The sequence below is a fragment of the Carya illinoinensis genome, chromosome 13 (genome assembly GCF_018687715.1).
Source record: "Carya illinoinensis cultivar Pawnee chromosome 13, C.illinoinensisPawnee_v1, whole genome shotgun sequence".
Taxonomy (NCBI): Eukaryota; Viridiplantae; Streptophyta; class Magnoliopsida; order Fagales; family Juglandaceae; genus Carya; species Carya illinoinensis.
The window spans coordinates 1,381,437-1,404,250 of NC_056764.1; the positions used below are offsets into that span (position 1 = coordinate 1,381,437).

General features: G+C 35.5%; 3 protein-coding genes across 4 annotated transcripts; all 3 read right to left on the reverse strand.

The window, feature by feature from the left end:
* Positions 1-7,164: 7,164 nt before the first annotated feature.
* LOC122292129 (NADPH:quinone oxidoreductase-like) lies at positions 7,165-8,045 on the reverse strand (the record flags this gene model as incomplete). The annotated part of the gene is made up of 2 exons (XM_043100351.1): positions 7,165-7,569; positions 7,832-8,045. Coding segments are annotated over 2 exons (519 nt in total), but the record flags the coding sequence as incomplete, so codon positions are not given.
* Positions 8,046-14,467: 6,422 nt separating this feature from the next.
* On the reverse strand, positions 14,468-16,389 carry LOC122290763 (NADPH:quinone oxidoreductase-like). 2 transcript variants are annotated; one of them, XM_043098392.1, is made up of 4 exons: positions 16,149-16,389; positions 15,688-15,879; positions 14,839-15,132; positions 14,468-14,707 (listed from the first exon to the last, which is right to left on the reverse strand). In XM_043098392.1, the coding sequence occupies exons 1-4, from the start codon at positions 16,270-16,272 to the stop codon at positions 14,619-14,621; spliced, it is 699 nt and encodes a 232-aa protein (XP_042954326.1). In that variant the 5' UTR covers positions 16,273-16,389; the 3' UTR covers positions 14,468-14,618. The 2 variants fall into 2 exon arrangements, with proteins under 2 accessions (XP_042954326.1, XP_042954327.1); XM_043098393.1 differs by having other exon boundaries at positions 14,468-15,132; positions 16,149-16,386.
* A 2,618-nt stretch (positions 16,390-19,007) lies between these two features.
* Positions 19,008-21,764, reverse strand: LOC122293033 (NADPH:quinone oxidoreductase-like). The gene is made up of 3 exons (XM_043101645.1): positions 21,602-21,764; positions 21,303-21,491; positions 19,008-19,520 (listed from the first exon to the last, which is right to left on the reverse strand). Exons 1-3 carry the CDS (start codon positions 21,687-21,689, stop codon positions 19,216-19,218), a joined length of 582 nt encoding a protein of 193 aa, XP_042957579.1. The 5' UTR covers positions 21,690-21,764; the 3' UTR covers positions 19,008-19,215.
* Between the last annotated feature and the right edge of the window lie 1,050 nt (positions 21,765-22,814).

Genomic DNA, 22,814 nt, shown 5'->3' on the forward strand with positions numbered 1-22,814 from the left:
TCTATACTTTACCCATTTAATTAAATTTTGAGTTCGAACTTGACTATATTTTACTTATTTAATTAAATTTTTTACGTGTGTTTAAGTTTTTTAAATAAGTAGTGATTTTTCAAGAGAAAAAAATATGTATCTTTGAAGCCAATCTACTATCAAACGGTTGTTGTAGTAGAAATATTGTGTTGAGCTCTCACTTATATTGAGAAAAATGTTGCAGAAAAGTAAGAGGAAACGGGTCTGCATTTTTGCTCAAAATATGGTATAAGATGAATTATTCATCCAACGAGAGAAGTGATGATGGTATAAATTACATTATATATTAATGATTGACTTTTAATTGTTGAGGATATATAGGCCAGCGCTAGCCATCCGTTCTCCCAATGTTGAAAGTGCATATTAATATAGATATGTTCAAACACGTACAGCGCGCAATCATGCATGTAAAGGTGACACACATTAATCAGCGGTCTTAATAATTAATTAGTAGAAAAATGATACGTATCGATCTCATCAGTTCATATTCCGAAGCAGTCGTTGTTTGTTTAATCAGCATTCTAATCATGTTGGATTTACTACTTCTCTTTTGGTAACGTGGATTTCAGCAAACATCAAGTAGTGGTACTCTAGCTTCCTTAATTAATCAGTTGGCTCTTTCAGTCAGCAATTAATGATGCCATATGTAATGGGTTAATTTTCTTTTGATCATATTTCACCTAAGATCCTAGCTAGCTTTCTTCCTTTTATTAATTATTTGCTCAAGAAAGAAATACCTATTTCTTGTGCTTTACGTTACCATAAATTTAGCAGACTAATTTACTTAATTTGTGCATGCTTGAATATAGTTCTTTAACTAATTAAATATACGTCTTATTATCAGTTTAATATTTTAGAATAAGTGATAATTTAGAATGGTATCAAATAAAGTGCGTGAATTAAAATACTGACTAATTCATATATATACTCTGTCTAATTTAATTAAAGAATTTTGTTACGTAAGAGTAAATTTGCGTACTAATCTGCATATCAATATTGATTCATTCATATTCAAAATTTGAATTAGTACTGTTTTTAATAAAATCTACTTTTTGATCAATCACATTAGATTGATGTATATATTAATACGCAATTGTACTTGTAACTAGATTTTTCCTTAATTAAAATATTTATGTATTGAACCTAGTTATTGAGTTGAAATCTATCTCACATATGAGGAGATTATTAACATATATATTTATTTGAATAACTAAACTATTTGTTATTATACGCTTAACTTTTGAGACTTTGGGTCGAGAAATGGGAAAGCAAAGAGTTTAATTAGATCTTAATGTTCATGTTATTAAAAGAAATGCGGCATTAAACTGAAAGGTCTATTGAGCATTTACATCTGCTTTTCTATATTTTTCTTAAATTTTAACTAGAAATCACACTTCTTATAATTTTTTTTTAAATTTTACTCATCTTTAAAAAAAAAACTTCTTATATCACATTCTCTATTCTATTAAAATAATATTTTTTTATTCTTTCTTTATTATTATTTCTACTATTTTATTTCTACATCTTTAACTATTTCCTATAAAATATATATAAAATCTAATTTAGGAATGAATAGTGACTTCCCAAATATAAAAAATTACTGTTTACATCCTAAACCTATACCTTAAAATAGGGAACTGAATGAAGTGTTTATGTATTTTGTCAAAAAGTTAAGTTGATTTCCTAAATTGTAGAGATTTGAGAAGAATAGAGAACCGAATGGGAATGCTCTAATCCAATGAAATTTTCCTTCTTAAATTGAGGTTGTAGTAGAAACATGAGCGTGTCAAACCCTAAAACCCTCAGGTTATATGGTTTGAAGGCTAGGGGACCCCTAAACTAAATGAATTCTTGAAAATGTGCTAGCTGGTTGTAAGTAGGCTACGTCTGAGTCATTTACTATTTATGGAGATGGCTACCCAATGGCTGTGGGGGAGACATGGGGGTTCCGAATTGTCAACATAAATGTAGACAAATGTTGATTATAAGATCACACACTTGCCCACCATGTTATAGGACGGTCTCCTATTGGGGTTGCTGCATTCAGAGACGAATAAGCCTTTGTCTCCTGATCTTATTTAATATCTAGGCACACTTCAAACACACTCCTTGTCAGCGAGAGAGACAGAGGCAGAACATTCAACAGGAATTAATTAAGATCCATCGTTCACAAGTCTCGCTGCGTGACCACATTTTTGGTTTTCAAAGCCTTCGGAGTTTAATGATGACACCAATCTAATACTATCATTCATTCTTTTAATGGAAAATGGACATCTTTGTTTCTCTTTTGTAGACTGTATAGTGGATTGGAACTTTTTAGCCGGGGCTCGCTCTTAATTTGTGGTGGTCACAATGCCTAGCAATTCAGCCCGGCCGAGCGCTAGCTAGCCTACCGTTCCACCTTTTCCGGGCTTTAGCCCGAGTTTTAGGTCTCTCTCTCTCTCTCTCTCTCTCTCTCTCTCTCTCTCTCTCTCTCTCTCTCTCTCTCTCTCTCTCTCTCTCTCTCTCTCTCTCTCTCTCTCTCTCTCTCTCATTAAAAGTCATGAAGTTTTAATATGATATATAACCAAATTTAATTAATCAGAACATCATTAATCTTATCCCAATTCATTCATCTTTTAAGCCACTTAAAGCTAAAAGAATTTAGACACTTATTGCTTCTCCAATACTAGAAGCTGGCCCAATGATTATTCATTCAACGAATATCTTCTAAAAAAAAGCTAGGTTCACGAAGATATAATGGGATATAAGATTTAGGGCTTATAACTTTGGAATATATGTAATTTAGGCCGTTTGACACAACTGTGTATTGGTTGTCGGTCTTGATGGTACGTTGCATTTAATGACGCTCATAAAACTCACGCGTATGCATGCATGCGATATATCGAGATTCATTCAATGGGCTGGCAAGAAAGATGATTTGAGATCTAGTAGATGCAGAAAGGATGGCAACAAATTAACTATCATGTGCTGCATGCCTTGCGCATGATATATTAATTACGAAGGGCTCCACAAGTACTACATGCAGGCCAGCCAGGTACTTCAATTAGTTCCCTGCATGTGATCAAAAGCCTTCACGTGAGGCTGCGAGGGAGCGCATTTGTGCTGAGGCTGAAGATATAAGGGTATAGCTAGCTAGCTAGCATGCATGGCGCTGGGTTGGCCAGCTTGTTTGGAACGATTGTAGCTACGCTTTTGCATGCATACTAGCTAGGCACTTGCACTTGCTTGCTAAATGACGACGTACGTAGGTGCATGGCCGGACTTGGCAATTGTAATTTGAAACTGGCAGGCCAGGTCCGCCAGGAAGAGCCTTTCGATCACTCGTAGTCTCAAACGTATGCATGTGCAGCCAATTAAGAGTAGCACATTAAGTACAAGTGCAGCTGCTTGCAGGCACGGACTGGTGCAAGCGGAGAGTGCTAATTGGGCCGCGGGTCAATGACGTGGGGCATGCAATATCCCAACTTAAGATCAGCTGCTTGCGGCCTTTCAGGTTCTGGAATGATGTATGTTTATCTACCGTCAAGACACACAGATTATCCATTAACATAATTGTGTTGCTTAATGTCAGACAAACGGTAATAGATCAACTGATCATAATTTAGATACTCTTGATCATAATTCACGAATTAGTTTTAGCAAATATAATATATATAAGTACTGTTATATACAATTGTGGAGCACACAAAAGCTACATAATACTTTTAAAAAATAGTGAGATATATTATTAAAAATTAATTTTTTATCATGTGTGTCCCGTATTTATTCACATTTTTAAAAAAGAATACGCGACGTTTACATATTACACTACTATACACTACAAGAAATAAAGCTTTTATTGACGAAATATTTAGCGACGATATTAAAACCGTAGCTAAAGGTTTATATTTAGTGAAGAAAATTTTAAATTCGTCACTAATATTATTTTTAACGACCAAAATTGTATCGTCATTTATATTGGTCATAAATACATAAGCAGGAAAATTTCCCACCAAATGAAAAAGTAATTGTGATGACAATTATAGAACTAACAACAACTATAATTGTCGCTAATAATTTTTCTGTAGTAGAGTATTGCCAACTAGTTTGGTTTTGTCGTAAATAATAAGTTTTAGTGAAATCATAATTTTTTTTCAGTTTTAATCTTATAGTCAACCTTTTGTGACCCAATTTATTTTCACAAAAAGTAATGTTTTAGTGACGATACAAAACTCATAGCTAAAAGTTTATCTTTTGTGAGAGAAACTTTAAATTCGTCGTTGATATCACTTTTAACGACCAAAATTATATCGCCATTTATATTGGCTACAAATACGTAAGCGAAAATTTTAAATTCATCACTAATATTACTTGTAACGACCAAAATTGCACCGTCATTTATATTGGTCACAAATACATTAGCGGGAAAATTTTCTACCAAATGAGAAAGTAATTCTGACGATAATTATGGAACTAGCAACGACTATAATCTTAAAGAGACATTCAATTTCGCATTTCTATTTTAATTTGCAAAAAACAAACTTTATTTGAGCATATTTATGAACAATGGTACTAGATTTAAATGATGACTTTAATTTTATGCATTTTGCTATATCACTAGAATTTGTTATTAGTTTTCCTTAATATTAAATCATTGATGATTATTTGGTGTTTTGTTTATAAATAATGAAAAATTGTGCAATCATACGTGATAAAATATATTTGTCACTAATTCTAAATGCATGTCACTATTTATGATGATAAATATTTGTCGCTAATTCTAAATCCTGGTGTGTAGTGACAAGAGTTAATCGTCACCAATAGTAAAAAATATCGACAAATTTAACTCATCATCTTTGCTATACTCCAGCTTCGATCTTATTGTATTATTTGTGACAAATAAATTTTGATGATAAAAATTAGTTTGACGACAACAATACTTCCTCACAAATAGTTTTCTATTAGTGACAATTATTTTGGTCACTATAATGTTTATATATGCGACAATATTGATCGTCTAATATTAATAATGACCAAACATTTCGTCACAATTGTGTTAATTTTTGTGACGATTTTGGTTGAATGAGATTTTTTGGAACCAAGTATGAGACCCTTCTTATGACGAAATTGTTGTCGTTAAATGAGATATTTTTCGCAACAGTTTGCTTTTGTTATCATTAATAACTTTCAACGACGAGATATTTTTGACGAATGTGCGACGCTTTTTTCTCCGCAAAAAAAAAACAATTTTTGACAAAAATTCAATATTTAGTGACAAACTTTTTTCTCAATAAAAATTTTATTTCTTGTAGTGATAAATATTATTTTTCATAATATATATCCATGTACGTTTATGGATGTATATATAGAACTTTCTCAGTAGAATAATTCTATACTTAATTACCATGCATGGCTGCCATCGATGGATCAAGTCTGTGCACAATTCCTTGCTCCAATCTGTGATAATCTCAACATATACCATCTGCCCATAAAGACCAAAACAAAAGCCTAAATATAAATGTAATAAATAATGGTACGTACGATCGAAAAGTGTACATATTGGAGACTGTTTAATTTGAGTTTGAAGCTCATGTTTGAACAGTCCTATCTATCTGCCTGCTAAAGAATGGTACGTACGTACGGGATACGTGCACGCGAGAGCTCGAGGTTCTATTTCATTCTTATTATTCTCAGGACGCAATCTGAATCGGCATAACCTAATTCGAAATTTGAAACTGCAGGATAATTAATTAAGTACTAGTTCCAGAAATAAAACAACCCCATAATTAATGGCCAAGAATCCAAGAAGCATCAATAAAAGCTAAATTACTCGCTGTATATAGCTGACATACCCACAAGACTTTTGAGCTACATTATTAATAATTATTAACAATATTAATGATATGGAAAATACTTTAATCTTAAAAGAATTATATAAAAATAAACTAACAAATTGATGTGATTTGATATAAAATTACTTTTATTACAAAACAAATTTAACGAATTTCATCAAGCAATATCAATTTATAAACTTATTATATATAATCTTTTCTTGTATCGGTAATAATTCTTTAATGATGATTATCATCAGTACTTTTTATCAAATCTTCACGAGGCCCGCCGAGACAAAAAAAAAAAAATCTTCATGAGGCCCAATATCTTAGCTGATTTTGACTGTGCCCAGTCCTTTACTTAAGCCTGCTAGCTATGTCTAACAAAGCCAACTTTAGGCCAGCCTTGTTCGATCGTCGCTCATGAGGCTCGGCTTTGAGCCAACTTTTGACCTAATTATCTTTTTTATGCCATGGGATTGTAATTCCTAAACCTGTTGAATCGTTGATAAAAGGAAACTTTGGAGGAGTATTTTATCTCCTCCTAAAAGAACTTAGCTTCAACTTCTTGCTAGAGGACCAAAAATTAAAACTTGAGTTGGTAAAATCATATGATTTCTTATCATTGGAGGAGTTTGATTCTGTATCGTGACGGTCTGATTTGATGAACCAACTCGACAAGAATTTGTTGTAATTTTTTTTCATCAATTTTCAACTAAGTTTGGGTTAATGGACTTGTTTTTAGCTTTTGAACCAATCCAACCCGACCCATTAATTAGAATTTACTATATACATTGTATTAATTATTTCCATATGGTTGTTGTTTGCCACAATGTATATTTGACTATCATCTTAAATAAAATCATCGACAGCTCTATAGACATAAGTATATTGTCGAACCACATAAATTATATGTGAAATTGATTCCCTTTTTGCTTTCCTTAATTTCTCTTATGGTTTAACACAGCTCATTGCCAATCATCGGCCATATTGTCAGCTAACATGCCCTGATCATACTACCCAATTTTTTAAGTGTTAAAGTGTTTAGAACAATGATTAATTTAAAATGGTATCAAGATGTGAGGTCTGAATAACTCGATCCTATGACTTTAAACCCACTTGTGGAACTGTTAACTTATTGAGGGAGTTTCAGATCAACAAGAAGGGGTTGATCAGCACATTAATTAACAATGAACAATTTAGCACCCACCTTAAACAAAGTAAATTCTGTAGTTACTAGTTATCTAGCCAAAACCAACATTTCTCAGATACACACAACATCCAAAATTCAAAATAAAAAGGCAAAATAGTAATTATAATAAGTAGTAACTTAATTCAAACCATTGTCAAGTCCATTGCGTCATGAAAAATCATGAATTTTTGTTCTTTCTATATGAGAATTACATATATCATCTCACTAATTACTTGCCCCGGAGACGCAAAGTAAATGAATGCAAGGCTAGAAGAACTTCCTTCAACTTTTCTTTGGCTTCTGCATTGATCAGGTTTCCATCTTTATCGAACTTTGCCGGAGGCTCGAACGCGCTCAAGCAAAATAATGGTTTATTGATGAAGTGAAGATCAAGAAAAACTCCAACTTGGCGAAGATGATACTGCGCTCGTTCCCCACCACCATTTCCTCCAGTGCTTATGATTGCAGCAGCCTTGTCAGCCCACGCATTTGGTGGTCTAGATCCCCAGTGATCAATTGCATTCTTCAGAGGTGCTATATACCAAAATTATAAAAGCCATGTGTTTATTTTTTCTTCTATTATTTTTATTTTTGACACCCCAACTTATAAGGGTGGAAAATGAAAGCAAGGGGCCGGGTTTAATATTCATGATCATGTGCAATACACCAAAACAAAGAAAAAAAAAAAACTAAATAATTTAGACACATCTCATGTATTCCATGCACTTTTAAGAGCAGGGAAACAATTCCAAGTCGTAAAGAAGGATGGAGATGGAGAAAGGAGATCGATCAGTACCAGCGAGGGAGAAATTGTACTCGGGGGAAGCAAACATAACACAATCAGCTTCTTTTATTTTCTGACAGAAAGTTTCAACTGCCGGTGGAAAAGTGCCATGGCCTTCAAGATCAGTATTTAGCATCGGTAGCTGCTCGATTTCTATGTGCTCTATTTGCATGCCTTTGATCGACTCCTCGAATAGTTGGATTGCTACAACCAAACCAAACCCACATGATCAATACGTCTAGCTGCTAGCCCGGCCTTTTTCATCCCTTGATATACATGATGCAGAAATCAATCCGGCAAGGAAGGGAGTTTTACCGGCACGTATGAGACCTCGGTGGTAGGAACGTTTACGAAGAGACCCAGAAAGAGCTGCCACTTTGAATGTGTAAGAATATAGGAATTGATAATTTCATTTGACATTCAAACTGAGTATTACACAGTGCTCTATTTATAGAGCAAGTATTATAGAGGCATCGTAACAAATACATGGTGTGCTGTCAACTTACAGCTAGCTGTATGGTAGTGCTCATAACAGAAAGATGTCTCTAGTACAAAACAGAAAATACACAAGAACAGAAAATACACAAGAATATTCCAAAGAGAATTAAAGAGAGGAGTTTCCAGAGAGTTCTTGCAGCAATGGTGACTCGACATCCTTGTGTTCATCTGAGGTGGAGCTCTACAGCTTAGTGTGCTGAGTCGAGGTTGAGCTGGAATTCTTTTTAATGTTGTCACCCTCCCGCGAGTCCAGCAATGGAACCATGGTGAGACTCGTTCTTAGTGTGAGAAACCGAGAAGAGAGTAGAGGTTTGGTGAATATATCGGCTATTTGATCACGGGATGAGATGAAGGCAACATGTAATGCCTTTGAAGCAACTCTGTCATGTACAAAATGGAAATCAATTTCCATGTGCTTGGTTCTTGAATGGAGGACTGGATTAGCTGAAAGATATGTGGCTCCCAAATTGTCACACCATAGTGTGGGTGAGTGTGAGAGAAACAGACCAAGTTCTTTAAGAAGTGACTGCAACCATAGTAATTCAGCTGTGGTGTTGGCAAGAGCCTTGTATTCGGCTTCTGTGCTTGATCTAGCAACTGTTTGCTGCTTTGGAGCCCCAAGAGACAATATTTGAGCTAAGGAACACACAGTAGCCCCCAGTAGAGCGACGATCATCTAGGCAACCCGCCCAATCCGCATCAGAAAAGGCATGAAGATTGTAAAAGGGAGAGGGCCGAATGTGCAAGCCATAGGTTGCTGTGTGTTTGAGATACCTGAGTATTCTTTTTACAGCTTGCCAATGAGGAAGTTTTGGGTTATGCGTGAATTGGCAAACTTTGCTTACAGCAAAGGCAACATCAGGTCGTGTAAGGGACAAATATTGGAGGCTTCCAACAGTGCTTCTATAGAGTGTAGGATCAGAAAAAGCTGGGCCATCATTGATGGAGAGATGAGTGGAAGCTGCCATGGGAGATTTGACTGGTTTGGCCAAGTCCATTTTGGTTATTTGCAACATGTCACACACGTATTTTGTCTGAGATAAATGAATGCCAGTGGTCATGGGAGTTATTTCTAGACCAAGAAAAAAATCTAAGAGAACCCAAGTCTTTGACTGGGAAGGATGTGCCAAGAGAGGTAAGGACAGAGGTGATGGCATCCGAACTAGAACCAGTGAGAATTATGTCATTGACGTACACTAAAATAAAAATGACAACAGAATTATTATTGTAAATGAAGAGAGAGGGGTCAGAAACAGATGGTGTAAAGCTAATTTCAATTAGACGTGAGCTCAACTTGGAGAACCATGCACGTGGTGCTTGTTTGAGGCCATAGATGGCCTTGTTCAAGCGACACACATGATGAGGGTAATCGAGATTTATGAAGCCGATTGGTTGGGACATGTACACTTGTTCTTGCAAATCCTCATGAAGGAATGCATTGTTAATGTCTAATTTTGTAAGAGACCAGTTTTCAGAAATAGCAATCGAAAAAATTGTTCGGATGGTAGTAGCTTTAATAACTGGACTAAAAGTTTCAGAAAAATCAATACCTTCTTGTTGATGAAAACCCTTGGCTACCAAACGAGTCTTATAGCGTTCGACAGAGCCATCCGAAAGCTTCTTGGTACAGAATACCCATTTGCAACCAATTAAATTTGTGACGCCAGATGAGGGAACCAGAGTCCAAGCGTTCGTCTGCAAAAGAGCTTGGAATTCATCAGACATGGCTTTTTGCCATGGTTGGTGTTTAACAGCCTCAGTATAGCAAGTGAGATTTTCTGGAATGGAGCTAGTGATAGTAAGATAGCTACAGGGAGGTGGCCAAAGCACTGTACCATTGGTGAATTTTCGAGGACAAAGAGAGTTGGTGTGAGATCTAGTGATAATGGGTCCTGAAGGAGGAGCTGGGTTAGAGAGTGGAGCTTGCGTGGAAGACGACGTGCTGGATGATTCTGGAGAGGTGGAAGAGCTTAGTGTGCCGAGTGAGGTATCGAGCTGAGAAGGTGATGATTGTTGAGGTGAGAAGGTGGGCTTGGGATATGGCAGGCTGGAACTGAGCTAATTAAGAGGAGAGGGATGGGCTGAGTTGGGCCGAGGGACTCGGCTAAGGATAGATGGAAGAATTGCAGGAAGAGGCGTAGGATTAGTTTGTGGCGTGAGGGATTTTTCAGCAAAGGGAAACAGGTCTTCGTTAAAAACAGCGTCTTTGGAGATATAAATTTTTTCAATAAGAACATGGAGACAATGATAGCCTTTGTGAGAATCACTGTATCCCAGAAAAAGTCATTGTGTGGATCGTAGATCCAATTTGTGACGATTGTATGGCCTAAGATGAGGCCAACAAGCAGTGCCAAAAACTCTGAGAAAAGTGTAATCAGGTGGTTTGGAAAATAATTTTTGAAAAGGAGATTGATGATGAAGAATTGGTGTGGGAAGACGGTTTATTAGATAGACAGCTGTGTGGAAAGCATCAGCCCAAAAATATTGAGGTAAAGATGCGTGGACCATGAGTGCTAATCCGGTTTCAACAATATGCCTGTGTTTTCTTTCCATGGCACTATTTTGTTGGTGACTGTAGGGGCAGGATAGACGGTGTGAAATTCCTTTTGATTGGAGAAGGGTGTGAAGTGATCTGTATTCACCACCCCAGTCACTTTGTAATGAAAGAATTTCCAAATTAAAAAGTAATTCAACATGAGTTTGGAATTGAGTAAAGACGTTAACAACATCTGATTTTTGTATTAATGGAAACCACCAAGTATAACGACTAAAGTCATCCAAAAAAGCTACATAATAACGAAAACTATCTCTTGAAGGAACTGGGGCAGGACCCCATACATCAAAATAGATAAGTTGCAAAGGTTTTATTGAATGTTGATGAGTGTCACGGAAAGGTTGATGAGAGCTTTTGGCTTGACAGCAGGATGAGCAAGGTGATGGAGGAGCACGAGTAGAAACTGGAAGAGAGTTGTGTGATATGACTCGACGGGCTAACTGTAGAGAATGATGCCCAAGTCGTGAGTGCCACTGAGTGGAGGTAGTGCGCTCGCCAACAAGTGCCTGAGGAAATGAAAGTTGGGTTGGAAAGGAGTATAGGCCATCATGTGTAGGACCACGGAGGAGAATTTTCCCTGTCTTGGAATCCTTCACAAAAAAATGAAAACTGTGAAATTCAAAGAAAACCATATTATCAAGGCAAAACTGTCTAACTGAGACTAAGTTCTTAGTGATGTTAGGCACATGTAGTAATTTTTTGAGAATGAAGGAACGAGAAGAAGAGGAGAAAACTGAGTCACCGATGTGTGAGATTGGTAGTGCATTACCATTGTCAACCTGTATCTGGTCACTTCCATCATAAGGAAAGGAGTTGATGTTGAGGTTGGCTAAGTCAGAGGTGAGATGATTTGTTGCAGCGGTGTCAGGATACCATGAATGATCAGGGGACGGGGCTGAGGTCGTGTCGTGGGCTGTTAGAGATTTTGGTGGGTCACTCTGATAAGCTTGGTCAAATCTGTGGTAGCAACGCATAACAACATGCCCAACTTTCCCACAGAGTTGACAGAGTTGTTATGACCTCTGCCACGACCTCGGAAGCCACTACGAGTATTGCCTCGGTGGAAGCCACGACCACGCGAAGAAGAACTGGAGGTAAAATTGACTGAAAAATTTGTTGAGCTCGGAAGATTATTAGAGTGGGACAAATGACTTTCATAAGTGAGTAAGAAACGGTAAAGTTCTTCAGAGGAAAGAGGCTCAAGGCGAGCTGTAACAAAAGTGACTAAGGCATCATAGTCACTGTTAAGTCCTGCTAGTAAGTAGGAAACAAATTCATCAGATGACAGAGTAATTCCAGCTGCACTCATGGTATCGGAAAGATGTTTTACTTTTCGAAAATACTCAGAGACAGAGGTAAAGCCTTTGGAGACTGTGGCAAACTGGTAATGGAGCTGAATAATTCGGGAATGAGATTGAGAAGCAAAAATAGTTTCTGGAGCTAACCAGACATCACGAGTAGTGGTTTTTCCAACCACTTGTGCGATGAGATTATCCGAAAGAAATGAAATTAGGGCGCTGAGGATTAGCTGGTCTGTTTGGGTCCAGGTAAGGTAGTCAGGATTTAGGGTGGTGGTATTGGGAAGGAAACAAGGAGGAGGAGTACTTGACCCATTGACGTAGTGAAAGAGTTGTTGGCCTTTGAGGTAGGGAACCATCTGAGTTTTCCATAACAGAAAATTCTCATTGGTTAGCTTGATAGAAACTAAATGAGAAAGATGGGGAAGAAGAGAAGGGGTGGGTGGGTTTGTGTTTTTCGGTGGGAAAGTGTTTTTCTCTATTGGAGACGTTTGTCTAGAGTAGCTCTGATGCCACGTAAGAATATAGGAATTGATAATTTCATTTAACATTCAAACTGAGTATTACACAGTGCTTTATTTATAGAGCGAGTATTATAGAGGCATCGTAACAAACACATGGTGTGCTGTCAACTTACAGATAGCTGTATGGTAGTGCTCATAACAGAAAGATGTCTCTAGTACAAAACAGAAAATATACAAAAACAAAAAATACATAAGAATATTTCAAAGAGAATTAAAGAGAGGAGTTTCAGAGAGTTTTTGTAGCAATGGTGACTCGACATCTTTATGTTCATCTGAGGTGGAGCGGGAATTCTTTTTAATGTTGTCAGACTGCTACAGGCTTGGCTTCCCCTTCTGCCTCTCTCTCTCTCTCTCTCTCTCTATATGTATGATTACTTATGGTCTCTGCCAATGCAATGCATGCCAAATTTATATGAAAACATGAAGCACAGATGCTGTTTAGTTTACTTATTAACCAGGAAATGTTACGTCATGGATGATGATAAAACTGTTATAATGTTAAATCAGAATCAAAGGTTCTGCATCTTGACAGGCTATTATTAATGTCGAAGGTCAAAGAAAATGAAGTTTACGGTATGAAAAAAGTCGTTGTGTTACGTTATAAAAATATATTTGCTACGTAAGAAATTAGGTGGCAGACCCAAAGAGAGTGTTATGGCCGGCTAGTTGACTTTTACAAAAACAAATATATATATATATATATATTTTTATTTTATTTTATTTAATCATTATAATTTTTTTAATTTTTATATAAAATAAACAATTCAAAATTTCTAAATACTAAAATAAAAATAATATTAAAAAAATATTATAGATCTAGTTTAGTTATCAAATATCAAATTATTTCATCTCCTCTAATTATTATAATTTTCTTAAATTTTTACACAAAATATAATAAATAATTTAATTTTTTAAAATTTTAAAATAAAATTAATATTAAAAAATTATATTATAACGATATCTTATTTAATTTTTAATAAAATATCTCATTTCATCTTCTCATTTTAGTAAACAAGGATTTCGAATTTTGATTATCCCACGACCAACGTGGAAATTAAGGCGGGGAAAAACCATTTTTTAACAAAACCGGCCCAACTCCTGGGCCCGTTAGCCCATGCTTATAGAAAACTTGGGTGTATCGCAGATTCGCATAAGAAAGGTATTTGTAAATAATTATTGTTATATATAATTTCGTTTCTTTTTTTGAAAAAAAAAGTAAGATCCAAATAAATGAATTCCTGTAGGGAATTTTATTTTATTTTCAAAATTTTACACAAGACTTATACATCTTAAAACTTGTACTTATTACAAAGACTTTAAGGTTGTCCTCTGTTCGATAAATCCAAAGTGAGATTCCACACCACAGACATATTCAGCAAGCTCCAAGTTTCCATCCACTATAGGAAAAATAAGCACATTTTCTTCATCTGTACTAATGATTCTTTGTTTTGGACATCCTAAATTCTTAAATAAGTTGATTATAAGAAAGCTTTGAAGGATAAGTTTATCTCCGCGAGTTGATAGAAGATATAGTATAATAGAAAAGAAGATGAAGAATAGAGGAAAAGGAAGATAGACTTTGAGAGATAACTCTTTTTTATTCTCAATTGTAACTAAATATAAAGTATAAATTTCTATTTATAGGAAAATAATATTGAGATGAGATAAGCTAAAATCAATGTAACTCGAATCAAGATAATATCAAATCAAAATTATTTGATAATTATGAAAATCAAATCAAAATAATATCAAACCATCAAAATAAGTCCAACAATTTCAAGAATCTAATACTGGTAGATGTAGGATAGTAGATTGGCATATATAGTTTGAACAAATTACACACTTATGGTTGAAAAGGAGTTCATTCCAAATTATAGCCAGAAAAACCGAAAGCTACAAACTGAAATAGCATTGCATAACAGTCATCAATTTCGGGACAAGTTATAGCTAACCTTCTCCTTTGACTGTAAATGATTATGAAAGGAAGTTGCAAACAAGATAAGCTGCATCCCAGCTGCATTGTTAAAAGTCTATATTCAAAAGAGAGAAAAAAAAGTAGTGCCCGAAATTAATGTCACGTCCAATAATGCAGGAAGAATCAATATTTTTGTTGTGTTTGAGAATCACACACTCTCATTTACTTGCCCTGGAGTCGCAAAGTAAACGCATGCAAGGCTAGAAGAACTTGCTTCAACTTCTCTTTGACCTCCTCATTGATCAGGTTGCCATCTTTATCAAACTTTGTCGGAGGTTGGAATGCATTAATGCAAAACAATGGTTTATTAATGAAGTGGAGATTAAGAAAAACTCCAACTTGACGAAGATGATAGTGTGCTCGTTCCCCACCAGCATTTCCTCCCGTACTTATGATTGCAGCAGGCTTGTCAGCCCAGACATTTGGGGGTCTAGATGCCCAGTCAACAGCATTCTTCAGAGGTGCTACCAAAGGAAAACCAAAACAAATCAAAGTCAAGATGATGATAACACCAAGTTGAGATAACAATGTGATAAAGCCTTTTTCAATTTCAAATTTGTATTTCATGTGTATTGTTATCTCTGTATAGAGTTCTTATATATAAATACAGAACCTTCACCTGTATTATGATAAGGCAAATAGTTCGCTCATTGTAAAACCCTTATACGTTCCCACAAATGTAACACATATAACGTGAAGTTGAGGTTATGGATATGAGGAATGCCCAAGATATTTATGCATAATCTTCATTTAATCTAAATCTCCATTTTCGTACAGAAATTTTGCAGGCAACACTTCGAGATTCTGTTTTTATTAACATTTTTTTTTTTCCACTTTCCGTTTGGGTAATCTTCTCTATACTAGGTAGAACACAGCCTTATATTTTTATCGAATTTAGCAAGTATATTTGCTATGTCCAAGCTTAGACCGCAGGCAGCAAACCCCCAAGCCCAAGGACTTAACCAAACTTGAACAAACCTGAAAGTACATTAATTGGAGAATGAGAGAAAGCATAGTACCAGAGAGGGAGAAATTGTACTCAGGCGAAGCAAACAGAACACAATCAGCTTCTTTTATTTTCTGACGAAAAGCTTCAACCACTGGCGGATAAGTTCCATTGTCTTCAAGATCTGTATTTAGCATCGGTAGCTGCTCGATCTCTATGTGCTCAATTTGCATGCCTTCGATCGAGTCCTCGCATAGTTGGATTGCTACAATAAAACCCACCATACCAATAATTCATTTTTATACAAAAGAATCAGAGAGAAATCTTATCCAGCCAGAAATTAATGTCCTTCTATGGTGATTAGGGTAGAACCCATGTAAACACAGTCAATAAATATATCATTCATCAAACAAAATATCTAAACTATTTTTTTAGGAGAAAAAAAAAATGAGAAAACTTTCCTATATGTGTCATGATCTATTATAGCAGGATTGCGAAATAAATTATATATGAGTTGAGAGAGAAGTGAAGTACCGGCACGAATGAGGCCTCGGTGGTTGGAACGTTTACGAAGAGACCCAGATATGGCTGCCACTCTGACTACCGGCTTCGCTTCTTCCTGATCCTCCATTTTTCTCCCCCTCTTTACCTCCGACATTGAAATATAACTCGTCTACTGATGTTCGTTCTACGGGAGAAAAGGTACAGAGCGAGGAGTGGCGAGAGTAGTGTCTGGTAAGAAAAGAGGGTGTTGATTTGATTTGCGGTTGTGGATAGAACGTTTGGTAAATAGAGCGTGAGTAATGACAGTTAACTTTCGACGAAGTTTTGTATTAATTTATCGTAAAAAAAAGTGAGTTATATTAAAAATACTAACTTTTTTTTATATTTTTTTAAGATACAATCTTTTTTAAAAAATATATTAAAAATTATACCAAATATATTAAAAATATATGTAAACAAAAAAGATAAAAATCTCATTTTATACTAACCGACATGCTCAACCAACAAAAACGTTTAGTCCATTCCTTTTAGAAAGAGAAGTTCTTATTTCTCTCTAAAAAAATAAATCTCTCCATTTGTTTTTGTCGGAAAGGAATGTGTGAGTTCTGGCTCTACCTTCCTTTCTATTTTGTTTTCTTTTTTCGTTCCTTTTTTATTATTTATATGTAAATATGTTTATATAGTAGTGTTTTGTTACCGATTTAAATTTTTTCAGATCTGTAGCTTTTTAGACATGAACAGTAGACACGTGCCTCACCATCACATTCGCCTTCTGCCAATCTACTGGAACGAAGCGGAACCGCGCCAAAATTATCTGTGCGTGGCCCTCACGCATCGCCACTCTCCGACAGCTCCGCCATCTACATGCGCCATACCAGTGGACTCCCCACCCTCCGATCCTTCAGATCGACTCGACCTCTCATCTTTCCAACTAGCGCGTGGTCCTCACGCGTCACTTCAGAGGCGCTGTTCGTCTTTTCGGCGACTACATTTCTGTCCTTCCGATACCAGTCTATCCGCTTTGTTTTTCCTAACCGGTGATCTTGTGAAAGAGACAAAGGACCCCACCAACAAATACTTCAAGACTTTCAACTATAGTGTTTCCACTTGCACCGCCTTTGACGGTGGCTTACCTTCAAAATGTCTTTTAAAACGATATTCTCTTTGTAGGGTTTGGAAAGAGACTAAGAAATTGATCTCAAAATTTTTTTTTTTCTTTTTGTCTACCTCGTTTATATTATGGTTGTTTGTTTTGAGAAATTTGTTGGGAACTCTATCCTCTCTAACTTGTATCATCTTTTATTTTAATGTTATATCCTTGTTTTAAAAAAAAAAAAAAAAAAGGACACGCTCAACCAACATTATTGAACAGCAGCCTATCACTACTCTTGATATAATATATATAATTCTATCTTTTCGTTTCTGGCTAGAAAGTGAATTACTGTCCTAGTACGGCCTGCATGTGCCACTCGATTCTGGGCGTTTTTCTTTGGGCTTCTAGGAGAAGCATAGTCCAATGACTAAAGTTAAGATAGGGGTGTCAAAAAAAATTAATAAACCGGTAAATTAGATTGAACCAGACTAAATCAGTAGCATCGGTTTGCTTTCGAGTTTGGTTCGGTCTAAAACCAGTTTATTTTTTTTAAAATCGATCAAAATTAATTTGGTTTTAATTTTTTTTTTTTTTAAATTAGACCAGACCGAACTGAACTGGTTGATATATATTTTAATTTTTTATATTATAGATAATATTTATATATAATATATAATTATATATAACATAGTTTTATATTATATGATACATTACTAATTAATATAATATTAAATTTTAAAATCTTATGTCATTTTGTTTATTGTATTAATAGTTATACTAATATTATATAGTGCATATTAATAATTATATACTTATACTAGTACTATATCACTATATATTATAATATACTATAATATATCATTATAGTTTATAATACAATTATAATATATATTATAATATAATACAATATATTATCACTATAGTATTATATACTATCATATACTATATTATATAATATATAATTTAATACATTAAAACCGGACCGGACCGAATCGAACTGAAAATCGATAAAACTGGAGTACCGGTTTAGGAGGATAACCAGTGCGTAATCAGTTTTAAAAAATGTAAAGCCGGTACATACCGATTTAGTTCTAAATTTTGTTCAAAACTGGACCGATTATACCCCTAGTTCAGACACGAATTAGCCTCTTCCATCGGTTCGTTCAGATGAACAAAATGCAATACTACATAACTTGCCAAAGGTTCCCCCCCCAAAAAAAAAAAAAAACAACAACCAAAAAAAAAATCGTGGCATAACAATGTGCAAGTTGAACCATATCAATCACCATCCAAGATAATTCCCTTTTGGTTTATATAAACTGGGCAGAAAATACATAGATGCATGCGAATCAAATTCTGAATTTTTTTTTTCCCCTTGTGCTGTACCAGTAGTTGCAATGGGATGTTAGGATAATCACTCTTCTTCATATATCCTGTTTATATTTTATTAGCATATTGCTTGCTAAACGATCAAATATTAAAAATTGTGCTCGATTATCACAATTTTCTACCCTAGTTAATGTCGACTGTCGTCGATACAAGAACTGTGATTAGCCAATCTCGTGACGCATAGCCGATTCCTTTTGCTTGTGTTATCTAGTAAATTAGTAATTTGCACACTACGCTTGTCTTCTTCTTCTTCACGTTGTTTAATGTTCTGTAATTGGCTTATATGCCATTTGATCCCATGTTTCAAGTCTGTAGTTCTGTTAATGTATCTGTTTGATCCCCCATGTGCTAAATCTATAGTTATATAAGCAGCATTGGTACTGGTTTTTAACCACCATTGAACAAGATGAAGCGAAACCAAGCTGGTACAAATATTCATAAGAAACCGACATGACATGAGAGAGAGAGTTGATATATGATTGCTTGCTTCACTTCTACTGCAAGCAACAAAAAAGCAAATGTAAAAGACAATCCGCATGTCAACTACCCATCTTGCAACACACAGAATCAGTAATCCGTAATGCCAGCAAAGTACATGCCCAATCAAACAGTATTTCAGTGCTTGCCTTGAAGGCGCAATGTATATGCCTGCAAAGACATAAGAACTTGCTTCAAAATCGCCTTGGCCGATGCATCAATCAAGTTTCCGTCGCTGTCAAACTTTGCGGGAGGTTGGAATGCGTTCAAGAAAAACTCAGGTTTGTTTATGAAATGAAGATCTAAAAAAACTCCAGTCTGGCGAAGGTGGTATTGTGACCGTCCCCCACCAAAACCTCCTCCAGCACTTACAATCGCAGCAGCCTTATCAGCCCAAACATTTGGTGGTCTAGATGCCCAATCAATCGCATTCTTCAGAGGTCCTGGTACAGTGGGGAGAAAGTGTTATTATACATATTTAGAAACTTCCACTGTCTTCTTATAAATTTATGTGTTAATTCAATTTTTCCTAGAATGCATTAGCAGAATATATATCATATTCAAAACTAAAAGACTTTATTTTTGCAAAGTAAGTAATGATCAGCCTTGTAACTGGAACCTGTATATGTATATTATAAATCCTAACAATTGCCAAGGGAAAAGACAATTTAGACAAGTCTAGGGATGCCAATGACTGTCTAATCATTTTGAAATCAGCAACAGAAAGCAAGATGAAGAGGATTACGTCACATTGCAGCATATCAAAGAAGCAATAGCTGATGCTCAACAAAGTGCTCCATTAATTAAGAATGGTTCATAGCATCTGTCTCACTCTTTCTCAGACACAAGCAAGCATGCACACTAGCAGTCTTCGCCACCAGCTTTTTTTAATGATTGCACTAGTTAACTATTTAGCTACATGTATAAACTTTCAACCGAGGGTACATAATCTGAACTTTTCAAGAGTAATCAACGTCAAAAGGGTAAAACAGTGCTGATCATATTGGCTCTACAAAGAACATCAATGAGATATTTGGAGGAAGGGTTTTTAAGGTAAATAGTGGGAAAGAATTCACAAACTTGTCCAAAAAAACAAACTTCCACCATGTTGAAGCTCCTTCACTCATTTCCTTTTTCAATTTCATCACTTGAACTATTGGATTTCTACAGAACGAATGATTCTTTTTTTCTCTGTAAGACATGCACACTGCACACGCACAAACACAGATGATGTTGAAAACCAATTTGTGGAGTTGAGTCCAACCAGTTGGACTAAAGCTTAGTTGAGTTAGATTGAGACTTCATGAGAACATGTTTTTAGTAAAAATATTTTTCTAAAAAATTTTCATTTGTTTGTTGTTTCAGTTCAAGGTTGAAAACGATCCTGACAACATTTCTACTAGTTGTTCACCACATCCTGCTACCTGCAAATAGATTGGACATCCTGCCCAAGGCATGCCAAAATAAATACAGTGTAACATAACATTTAAAAAAATTTGCAGTCTTAAAATGCAATAAAATGACCCCACCACCACCATCGCTATAATAATAACAGCAGTAGCAGCAGCAGCAACAATGATAACAATTAAGAGCCAATTGTAGCAAGATAAAATGCAAGATCGGCCCTCTCAATTGGCAATGAAACTTGGTTCCATGCAAATAAAATATAAAAATTCAAACTGAAGTCAACTTTTCAACTTCAGTTTTGAGTCGTTATTGATGCCAAGTTCAGACTAGCCCCACTTGCAACCTCAACCCATTATTTATCCCTAAGAACGGAGCACCTTTTTTACAACCACAAGATAAAACAATAAGAACAAGGTTCCATATTGCTTGTTGTGTCCCCAGCCATTTTTTTGCTCCATCTTTAATTCCTTTTCGTAAACAGCACACTAACAAAAGATTCTAGACAATAGCATCTCAATTGAAAATTCATTTAAAGATCAAGATTTTAACAACTTGATTTTTCGATAGGTAGACGACTTGATTACACAGCAATCAAGTTTAGGTTCTTTCGCACAAACAATATCGCAGAAATTTTTTTTTTTAATAGTTAATAAGAATTTTATTACAAACAATAGGGACAACCCAAGTACACAGGAGGTTTACAAAGGAAACAATATCACATAATATTCTGCCTGTATCACATCATAGGCACTTCAAAGAAGCGCCCTCGAATATAGACAAGTAAAACGAAAAAATAATGCGACAAAGGAAGGAAGTACCGGTGACGGAGTAGTTGTACTCGGGAGAGGCGAAGAGGATGCTATCAGCCGCTTTTACCTTCTGGCGGAAAGCTTCAACGGCCGGCGGGTATGTTCCATCAACTTCCAAGTCAGTGTTGAGCATCGGCAGCGGCGCTATGTCTATGTGGTCGATGTGGAGGCCGTCGATTCCCTTGCTTAGCTCGATTGCTACGAAGCCAACAGGCAACCAGCCACACCCGATCAAAGCCCGAATACCAATAACAAAACAAAAAAAGGGAAACCCAAAAGAATGCGAAGCACTGTGGGAGAGGGAGTACCGGAACGAATGAGGCCTCGGTTGTAGGAGCCTTTACGAAGAGACCCACAAATAGCAGCCACTTTAATTAGCGGTTTCGACGCCGCCATCGCGCTCCCTTTGCAATGTCCTGTGTGTCCGTGAGAGGGAGAGTATATTTAACCATGCGGGGGCAGGCTGTGTCCCTTGTAAAAAGTAAACGGCTGGGGGATGAGATTCATGTGCAGGAAGGAGGATGTTGATTTGTGCGTGTGTGCATGCCATCCGATGAGTGGAAAATGGAGGTTTGACCTTCAGCAGAGTGGAGAATGGGTCAAACTCAAAGGCTGATTGGGTTTGAATTAGAAATGTCGGAGGCGGCCCATTTAGGGTATGTTCGGCCGTAAAATCTCTCAAAACTAATAAGTGACAGGATGCTATTATTTTTTCTACTTAACAATAAATAAATAACATATCTTGATATATTATATATATATTTAATTACATATTTTAACTTTATTTAATATATTTTAATAAAATTTACAGAATATTACTTTCCAATTCAAATCACCTTAATACTCAAAACAAAACCTTAGAGAGGACATGTGCGGGCATCGAAATGGATCATTTTTGTCGGTCAATGCCATCGAGCAACATAGGATGACACGTAATAATTATTATAAAAACTCCCTTTTCTACTAATTTTATCTCTTATATTATTATTCTATGTAGGATATTACTTAAGAATCAAATTTGTCAGTGCTGGAAAAACACATATTTCTCAACACTTAGATAATTATACAACAACCCATATGATATCACATCATATTATACATTGATGTGATATAATATGTTCCATCATATTATAATTTCTTTATTATAAAATAAATTTGATGCATCACATTTGACCATTTAGCATATAAAATTTATAATAAAAATCAACAATTGTGCTTTTATACCCTTAAAAGTTTCACCAAAACATGAAAATCTCATTTCTATTCTTACGTGTAGAAGGCATGAAAACGTAAAATCCAATAACTTGTTAATTAGACTTAGATCTTTCGTTTTTCTAAAATTATTATTGTGAATGTTTACAATTTTATTATTTTTAATTGAATTATTCAGATTTAATTACCTCAATTTGGCAATTGTGGAAAATAATAGATTAAGAAAAGTAGAATTTTGTTTAGAGCAGAAGGGCAAAGTAAAAACTGAAAAATATCGGTAGATGCAATTTGAATAATAAGATAGTTTTA